The sequence below is a fragment of the Pteropus medius genome, unplaced genomic scaffold, assembly GCF_902729225.1.
Source record: "Pteropus medius unplaced genomic scaffold, Ma_sr-lr_union100, whole genome shotgun sequence".
Classification (NCBI taxonomy): domain Eukaryota; kingdom Metazoa; phylum Chordata; class Mammalia; order Chiroptera; family Pteropodidae; genus Pteropus; species Pteropus medius.
In genome coordinates, this window is record NW_024346667.1 from 1,726,211 (window position 1) to 1,736,778 (window position 10,568).

Genomic DNA, 10,568 nt, shown 5'->3' on the forward strand with positions numbered 1-10,568 from the left:
TCACATTCCTCATTAATCCCATAAATCTTGCATATGATCACATGTCATTCAAGGACCTTCTAAAATTCTTACCCTTTTAAGTAACTCTAAAAGAAAAAGCAGTTTGAGGACCCAAACTATTATAATGATCCTATAAGAAGCTCAATAATATTTTTTATATCCACAAGGAGACGAGAAGCTGATACTAAAGAAAATCTTTATGACATTCCACACAAATTGCATGAATAAAAATCAATACTGTATGCCAAATTTAACATTTTTCCTCCTTTAGTAGACATAAACTTTTTTCGACTGACCTCTCTCACAATACATGGATATTTATTCTTTGTGGAAAAGACATACAAACAGGCCTTTCCTTGTCTGGTCCTCTATCCAAAGGTTCAGTGCCTCTTAACTGTACCAGTTGGACAGCTCCATATTGTGGTCTCAAAGATATTGTAACCAGAAGGATGGAAATGGGGAAAAGTTTGGAAACCTGTTTTAGAAAAATCCAGAATTAGCTTTCAGACTTCCTCCCTGGCCTGTGAGCACAATCTTCGACAGCACTGGCCAACGACACCCCAGCGATGACGTCACAACAAGAGAAGGTGGAGCCCGGCTCCGCCTGTTCCCTCCATTTCCAAGGCTGAGATTTACTTGCCTCAGTTTCCTTCAGCTTCTGAAAGGATGCCTTCCAACTTCACTTCCCACCTTCTTTTGATCTTGCCTTCTATCCTTCACTTTCCAAAATCCAGTCAAACCTAAGTACAAATCCAAGCTCTGCCTGTGACTAGCAGGGTTTCAGGGCAGACACAAATTCTCTGAGCACTCCATCTCCTCATCCGGAACAGAGGGAGTGGTGTCTAACCTACAGGGCTGTTATGGAAATCAAATTAGGGATGCATGAAAAGTTCTTGGCAGAACACCTGCACCGCAGAAGGTGTGCAAATGTTAGCTTCTTTGCCTGTATTTTCTCTCCATGTTAACTGTAAATTAATAAAAAAATATTTAACCAAGCGTTAATAAAATGCTATCACCACAATAACAATGACTTCTTGAAATTCAGCTTTAGATCCCATGGATTTGAAAATGTGTTGCAAAGATGCTTTTAGAAATAATGTATTTCACATTCTTCATTATAGTAATAGACATGTAAATGTTGTAAAATACCAATGGAATGCAAGAGCAAATGGATTAATGATTTCTTTATGCTTTAATTAAAGAATCCAAATGTAAATTTATTAAGTCTTGCTTATTTTTATTAGCGACTGCCTCGGTTCCACAAGGATTTTAGAAATTCGTTTGCACTCCTGAAATGTAAATACATTTCTTTATTAAGAAGTATTAAACGCAATCTAGAAAAAAACTAAATGAGATACAGAGAGTTCACTCTTTCCATTTAGGGTGTAAACAGAGCTCAAGTCCTCAGTGTTCTACTTGACCTTCACTCGAGCAAACACTTGTTTAGCAAGGCTTAGGGTCCTGGAGCTGAAAGGGTAGGGGCGCATCTCACAGACCTCACCTCTTGGGCTAGAGAGTTACTCATCTAGCTTTGAGCAACTTGGACCGAAGCAGGAAGCAGAAGAGTTGATTCATGCCAATGAAAATTTCTAATCCAGATCTCCCATGGAGAGTTAGGAGAACCTTCATGGATCTCTGAAATGGATCTCACAGCTAGGAAACCTAGCTCCCCGAAAGGGTGTGAAAACAACCCAACAGCAAAACTGCGAGATGCCATTGGAAGCAGAACCAGAAGCCAGTGGCAATTTCCGAACTCCTTAAAAAAATGACTGGCCTATCCTCGGGGCTCTCTAGAATACAGAACTGGTATGAAAGGGAAACGAAGAAATGGGAAAAGTGGGTTAACGACGTCTTCATAGTTCTCTGGTGTAACTACAGCAGTCCCCTCGTCCTAGCAGGCGTCAGAAATCATGGCGAGTACCGAACCCTATGCATTCTATGTTTTTCTATACAAAGATACTAATGATAAAGTATAATTTATAAATCAGGCACAGTAAGAGGTTAAGAACAATAACCAACAAGAAAATAAAACAATTATAATAATATACTATAACAATAGTTATGTGAATGGCTTTGGGGCCATTGTTAAGTAAAATAAGGGTGACTTGAACACAAGTCACAGTCAATCCGATAATCAAGACGGCCACTAAGTGACTATGGCGTGGGGAGCGTACACAGCGTGGAAACGCTGGACCAAGGGATGATTTGCGTCCCAGGCAGGACTGAGCGAGATGGTGCGATGTTTCATCACGCTACTCAGAACGGTGTGTAACTTAAAAAGTATAAATTATTTATTTCTGCAATTTTCCACTTAATAACTTCAGACCATGGTTGACCACAGATAACGAAAACCGTGGAAAACAAAATCGCGCGTAGGGAAGGCTGTTGTCCTAGAACTGATGTTTCTACAGGACAAATTCCTGACTGACTAACCATCTATCTCCATCTATCGATATCTATATCTAAACCTATATCCGTATCTATATGTAAAGAGAAAAGGGGGCCCCTCCCTTGCCTTCTACCTCCGTCCTCTCCCTGGTCATCTATTTGCTGCTGTCACAGGAGAGGCATTTGTGTAAGGAGAAGGTGGGAGGAGAGGAGAGAGAGAAGAAGGGAGGAGAGGGAGAGAAAGGATGTTCGGAGGGTCCCCGACTTACGATGCTTCAAAAGATGACGGTGCAAAAGTGATTCACACAATATATCAGATGAGACATTCGACGCTTTATTATAAAATAGGCTTTGCGATACCGTTAGAACGCTTGGCCCTGCTGGGGAACTCCAGAGGCACGTGTAGAACACACGTCCAGTTACCCCGCACTAGAGGCCAGGGTGCTGGTAGGGTCGGTCATCGGTCATGGCTGCTCCTGGGAGATATTAATTGCCCAGCATGTCTAGCCTGACATATGGATAGACAGCCCCTGTACCCCAACATAAACAAACAAACACAAACAAACAAATCAATAAAATAGGCTTTGTGTTGGATGATTTTGCCCACCTGTAGGCTAACGCAAGTGTTCTGAGCACATTCAATGTAGGCTAGGCTAAGCTATCTTTGGTAGGTTAGTGTATTAAATGCAGTTTTGACTTAGGATATTTTCAATGGATATGGGTTTATCAGGATATAACCCCATGGTAAGTCGAGAAGCATCTGTACTGTGTTAACTGGCAGAGCTTTCAAAATGTACATATCCAGGAAAGGGAAGGAGGGAAGGAGGAAGTGAGGTTGGTATGTAGAAATTATTAAAAGTTGCTGATCAAAAATTACCATCTCCCAAAAGCCTGAATATGTGACTTGACTTTTTAAAGCTGCCTATATACAGATACTCATTTGCTTAACAGCACCCTTTGAAAAATGTGATGTCTCTGTAAACCGCAGAACTCCTTGAGCTGCTCACACATTGGTGGGAATCAGAGCCAGTTGCCTCCTAACACCTACATGAGCTCATCAGCAAGGGGAGAAAAATGATGGGATGTCATCCATCTATGACTGGCTCTTTACGTTTCCTGTATTTTATATAACTTATCTCACAGAATCCTCGCAATGGTTACTAAGAAGATGTTAAACCATCTTACATAAACAAAAAAATTCAAGCTCAGGAAGAGAAACGTCCCAAATCATATCTCTTGGTAACAGATGAGCTGGGGTTTGAATCCAGTCGTCTGCTTACTAAGGGAAGGGCTGAAAAAGACCAGAGCCCTGTGAGGGGTGGAGAACACAAAGCTTTGCGAAGAGCAGCTCTGGGGACTTTCCAATTTGCCTGTGGCATTGCCTGCACGCCACTGCACCATGAAGCACGTATGGGCCCCAGACCTCAAGGTGGCACCCACCACAGCTGTTAGCATTAATTACAACTGTCTAGTCCCAAATTCCTGATTTGTCTGCAACTACGAAACAGCCTTTTGTGTGCAGGCCTAGGAACCGTCCACAATTTAGAGTCGGAGCTCTTCATAAAGTGGGTCCTCTCCGTGCGTGACGACGAGAACAGAAAGTATATGCAGGGCCCCTAGAATGGAAAGTCGGCCTCAGTCCCTCCGACTCCTAAAAGGAAGCTTGGAGAACATCTTCTCTTCCTTGTTGTTTTGAGACCAGTTTACCAACACCCAGATGTCAAAGGCCATCTCAGATCCTAAACGAATTATACTTATAGCTTCTTCGTAGGGTAAGGTCAAGTCTCAGGTCAAATCGGGATGGGAGACTATGAGAAAGAACAATTACAAGCCAATTCCACTCAATTATAAGGATGCAAAAATCCTAAATAAAATATTAGCATGTGATATTAATAAACATATAAAAACAATAATACATCATAGCCACGTTGGAATATTTTATATATTCAAGTTTGGTTTATCACTTGAAAAATCAGTTAACATAAGTCACCACACTAACAGAACAAAAGAGAAGAATCATAATTACATCGAGAGACCTAGAAAAAGTATTTGAAAATATTCAGCATCTATCTGTAATTAAAAACTTTTGGCACACTAGGGATAAGAACTCTTTAAAATGAAGAAAACATTATCTACAAAAATCACCATAGGTAATGAACAAATGTTGAAAGTCTTTCTTTTGAGACCCGGAAAGGGACAAAGATATGTACAATCAGCGCATCTATTCAACACTGCACAATTTACCTGTGCAAAGAAGCAAAGCAAAAAAGATTTAAATCATAAAGATCAGAAAAAAATAAAACTATCAATATTCTATATACAGAGATAATGATCGTGTATGTAGAAAATATCGAAGAATCTATAGATAAATTACTAGAATTCATTTCATGGTTAGCTATGTTCTGGATACAAAGTCAATATAAAAAAATCTGTAATTAAAAAAACAACTGATATTTCTATAGGTCAGCAAAAAAAAAAGAATTAGAAAATAAAATTTCAAAAAGATACGATATACAATAGACTGAAAAAATATGAAATACCGAGGAATAAATCTAATAAAAGATGTGTAAGACCTCGACACAGAAAACTATGACACATCTTTGAGAGAAATTTTAAAAGACCTAAATGAATAGTGGAACATACCATGTTCATGGACCAGAAGACTCAATATTATAAAGTTACCAATTTTGCCCAACTTTATTTATAAACTTTAATCTCAATCAAAATTCCAAGTTTAAAAGTCTTCGTTACTGCTGTTGTTTTGTTTTGGTGGAACTTAACGAGTGAATTCTGGAATGTATAAATGTAAAAGACAAAGAATGCCAAGAAACTCTTAAAGAACCAAGAACAAGATAAGGGAGCTTGACCTAATGAATGTAAACTCATTATAAAGCTAAAGTGTGGTATTGGTGTAAAAATATTCGAATAGACAAAAAAATAGACTAGGGATCCCAAACAAACTGACACACATTTGGGCACTTGATTTATAACCAAGGTAGCCCTACAAAGCAGTAGGAACTGAATGGATTTAGCATTAAATCATGCTGGGGCAACTGGCTGTCCATTTAATTTTTTAAAAAATAAAACCTGACCCCTATCTCACGCAATATGCAAAAATTAATTCCTAGTGAATCGTAAATATAAATTTGGGGGTTAAAACGGAAAAGTTTCTAGAAGATAATATAGAGGAATACCTTTATAACTTCAGAGTAGGAAAACTAATCGAATAGGACACAGTAAGACACTAACCGCAACAGAAACAGAATCTACAAAGGATTTGATCATTAAAATTAAGAACCTCTGTTCATTCTTAAGAGAGTTCACAAGCAAGCGACAGAATGAATATTTTGCCACACACGTCATCAGCAAATGAACTCATGTTCAGAGTATATTAAAAATACCTACAAATCAGCAAGAAAAAGACAACACAATTGAGAAGTGGGCAAGAGACTTGAGCAACCAAATCACAAAATATCTCAAATGGCCAATACACATGCAAAAGTGCGCAACCTCATCAGTCAGGAAAAAAGCAAACTGACTACCATGTGCTATTACTACAAAACCCCCAGAATGGTTAAAATTACAATGTTGGCAAGGATGTGGCGCAAGGGAAATGCCCATATGCTGCTGGTGGGAGTATATTGGTACAAATACTTTGGAAAACAGTTTGGTATTATCTACTGAAGTTTATGATACACATAACTTGTGAGATAGCAGTTCCTCTCCTGAGTATACACCAAATAGAAATATATGCCACGGGCACCAAAAAACAAGAAACAAGAATGATCATAGCTACCTTATACATAATGCCCCCAAACAGATTATCCAGAGGTCCACCAACAATACCACGGATAAATACGGATAAATGATTGGGATATGTTCGTACAACAGTTTTCCGTACAGCGCACAAAAACGAATAAATTACAGGCACAAACAACAACATTCATAAATATCACAAGCTGAGCAAAGAGTCTGGACACATGAACACACACTCCCTGATTCCATTCATCCTTGCTCAAAAAGAACAGGCAAAACCAAAATATTGTGTTTAGAGATATGTTGTCTAAAAATCTATAAAGAAAGGCAAAGAAGTGCTTACCAAAAAAACATTGAGATAGTTTTTTTTTTTTTTTTTTTTGGGAGAAGGTCATGGGGGGTGGGGGACTTCTGGAGCATTGGCAATGCTCTATTTTTTATCCTGGAGTTGGTTGCAAGGTGTCACTTTGATAAATCATTGTATTCTACGTTTTTATTTTGTTCATCTTTCTGTATATGTATGAAACCTCAGTTAAAGAGAGTTAACGAATTAAATGCATCTACAATAAAAAAAGCCATTATGTCAATACTTAATGTATATTGCCCAGAATCAGGGAGAGTAACTTATTAAAAAAAAGTGGGGGGTGGGCAAGTGTTTTCACTACGGCCCATCATTTTTCATAGCTTTTGCAGAATCATGTCACCAAGCACCATGGACCATTGAGCACTCCTGGCCAGGTCGCCCTGAGCAGGTTTCCCCCTCATCTATCCATCAAGGTGCACTGGTCCAGATGATGCACATTTATAAAGGTCCTGAGATCCTCCAGAAAATCTCCAACAAGTAATACTCAGCACTTGCTCTTCCTTCCACTCTTCACAGGCTGATCTTTTCTTCCTTCAATTTTCAGCTCAGGTGTCCTTCCTTCAGAGACTCTCTCCTCATCCTTGCCCTCATCCCCATCCCCGACTGGGGTAACTGACATCATGGTCCTCCTTTTGATGTTGGTGCTGGTCATTCTCGGTGTGATCCACCTCCCAGGTCTCTCCTTAGAGGCTGATACCTAGGAACCAGATCACCAGGACAACCAGTCCAGCGAGCTTATGCTGGGTTCCACTGAGAAGAGGCAGAGGCAGATGCTGGAAGGATGGGAGAAGTCTAGCATGTCCTCTCCACTCCCTCTGTGCTGTGGTCCGTGTGCCTAGGGGTGGCCCCTTCTCCAGAGGCCCACGCTCCTCCTGCCTGGTGCCAGCTCACACAGCCTCCAGTACCATCGTTCCTGCCACTTAGGGTAGCGGCAGCACCCCACTGCTGTGCCTTTCATTGGCTCTGGTAACCCTGTCCACCTCTTTCTAAGTTGTCTTTTCACTAAACTCCCTTTTTTTTTGAACTAGGCTGGATTCTGTTTTCTGCTGGGACACTGCAGAGTGGCAATTTTATATTAACTTATTTATATGATTATTTTATCGACATCTGTCTTCTCCCACTAGGCTGTGAACTTCATGACACTGGCACCTGAGAAGGTGCCAACAAATATTTTATTTAGTGAGTTAATGAATGTGTGAATGAATTCACTTTAGAATCAGGATATACTATACACAGTAACGGGGATTTCTAACATGTTCCTGCTACATTTGACGTGGCAGCAATCTGTCAGAGCAAACATTTTTTCTCTGTTGGTTGAAAATAGACTCTGTTGGCAAGAATATTTTTACTCATGACAAGAGTTTCAATTATTCTAGCAATAAGTGTAATAGCTATGATTTCTCAACTAAAAAGATGTAACTTTATTTGAAATGTCATCAAGGATGAGATTCTAAGTGGACTGCAGTCAGTTGTAGCTTTAAGAGTCAGTAGAAATACAATAAAAATGTTAACTAGAAAAAGAAGGCTCTGCATCTCTGAATTTTTCATAACCCGCTGCAAATGACTCTAGAAAATAAATACTTAGTAGTTATATGGTGTAGGAGGGTTACCTGCAGGCAGGAAATGTTCTTTATAAATAAGATAAATTATCTACTCGACAGTGTTGTTTTAGAATTACAGGACAATCTTGAGTTGATCCCCATATTAGTCATGCAAGTTACATATTAATGCATATAGGTAGACAACTTCTACAAAATGAACTGGAAAATTCTGATTCTAGGACACTAATCAGAATTTCCAGAACAGGATCTGCGGCTCTGCAGATTTCTTTCTCTTTTATGATGGAAAAAGTGCATAAAAATCAGTTACTTACATGTGATCTGATGCACTAGCAAGATCTTTCAAACCAGTGTATTCTGTACGATGTGACTGACACCTGAATTTTAATCTTGAGAAAACTAGTTTATAAATTATAATCACGACTAAATACATACTATATTAAGAATGTTTCATGCATAGCAGGGCATTTTGACAGCAACAATTTACCTAGCATATGAGTTCCGGAGGAGGGTGATCTATTCTGAAAGCTGGAGAGGTCAAGGGTCATCTCTTTTCTGCAGACTCTTTCCTGGTTAAACCTCTCTTGTTTCTTCTGCTAACTTTTTCATTGGGAAAACTATTTCGGTTCTGTATATTCTAACCAGCAGTGAGAGGGAAGGTCCAATTTCTCCTGTATAGTAGGTGTTTAAGATTATTTGTAACCTCCCATCAGGCAAACTAGTTAGTTAATAAAGAAATAGCATTCTAATATGGTACAACTTGGGATATAGGTCAGATAATATAATCTTGAATGATACAGCATGGTTTTACTAATAGTTACAATATTAATTATACCTTGTGAGGGGGTTCAGGAAAGTAGTGACTGAGTTATAATAGTTAAAATACAGTTACAACCAGATAACTTGCTTTGCTATGTCTGATTCGTTTCAACAACAACAAAAAAATTCCTTCTTAACCATTCTCTTTGGTGGTAGAAACTAATACAGGAAATGACCACACCGGCTCCTTACTGATTGCTTCTCTGAAAACAAAAGAGCATTTTATATCTAACCTTGCCATTACCAGTAAAAGGAATGAAACCCCCAACCTCTCTTGACCATCTGTAAAGCGATATTATTTTTAAAAGCGGGAGTGGGGGTAGCAAGTACCGCATTCAATTCATAAGGGCTGACACTCCTCCACCCCAGATTCACTCATCTCCGTTCCATCGACATCACCCAATTATGGGGCGCCAGGCACACGAAGGGTCACAGAGCCTGACAGGGTCAGAAAAGAAGTATCTCTTTCGCAGTCGGAAAATCATGACTCGCGATGCCTTCCCAGCACCGAAGCGAGAGGGTGGCCCAGCCCCGGGGGACCGGGCGGTGTCTCCGGTGCCCGCAGCCCAGGGCCGCGGGCGGCGCCGCAGAGCTCCCCCCGCCCCACCCCGTCCCGCAGGGACCGGCCGCGGGTCCTTACCCGCCAGTCCGCCGCCGCCGCCTCCATCGCCCGCGTGCCCCTTCCTCCGCTGCAGGATGAAGTAGGGGTTGGCCCTCTCCGTGATCCACAGCGCGTTGGCCAGCAGCACCTCTTCGGGGTTCACCCACATGTTCCCGGGCGCCGCGCGCGGGCAGACGCACAATGGGGCGGCGAGTCGGCTCCTGCACACACCGGCGCGCACGGGCGCGCACCCCGGGCCACACGCGAGCCCGCCCACCCGCAAGGTGCGGCGGCCTGAAGCGACTTCACCTGCGGGCGGCCCGCGGCGCCCAGGCCACAGCGGAGCCCCCGCGGGCGGCCGGGGAGGACGGCGAGGTCGCGGGCACCGCGAGCAGCATCCTCGCCGCGGCGCGGCCGCCTCCCGCCCCGCACACGCCCAGGCCCGCCGCCCCGCAGCCCGGCCGCGGCCCCCGGCGGCGGGCGGCGCGGGAGGAGGAGGAAGCGGCGCGGCTCAGGCCCGGGATCCGGCTCGCGGGCGGGCAGGGCCGCGAGCGACGCCGACTGCTCGGGCCCGGCGGGGGTGGGGGCCGCGCGGGGCTGGGGCGCGGCTGCGCCCGCAGCGCCGACCGAAGCTCCGGGCCACCTCCGTCTCCGCCGCTCCGGGCCCTCGAGGTCTCTGCGCGCTGACCCTCCGAGTCGGGGCCGCTCGCGCCCGCGGCGAAGCCCAGCTCCTCGCTGCAAGGACGCTCCAGACACTGCGAATGAATGACGACAGCGCGGCTCACTCGCAGCGAGCCCCAGTGGCACCCGTTTTCTGGGGCGCGGGTCTTCCGCGGGCTCTGCGCGCCGGGACTTGCCGCTGCGGCTGGCTTTGGGGGAACCTTAGGGGGCCCGTGTGGCAAGCGCTCGGCCCCACGCCCATCCCAGCAGGGAGGACGCCGCCAGCCTCGTAGGGGGTGCCGTGTGTGTGCCGTGCGTGTTTATGGTAGACGCTCCGGACGCTTAGCGCCACCCCTCTTCCCAGGAAATGTGTGTTTCAAGGTTCCAGACTTGGAGCTAGATCCCCGGGTCGGAAGTGGCC

General features: G+C 43.5%; 1 protein-coding gene across 1 annotated transcript in view; it reads right to left on the minus strand.

The window, feature by feature from the left end:
* TBC1D9 (TBC1 domain family member 9) overlaps positions 1-9,980 on the minus strand; it is an 86,944-nt gene extending 76,964 nt beyond the window's left edge. The window contains exon 1 of the mRNA XM_039875830.1: positions 9,527-9,980. Within this exon, the coding sequence (XP_039731764.1) occupies positions 9,527-9,656 (130 nt within the window). The 5' untranslated portion in view covers positions 9,657-9,980. The remainder of the gene's footprint in view (positions 1-9,526) is intronic.
* Positions 9,981-10,568: the final 588 nt, after the last annotated feature.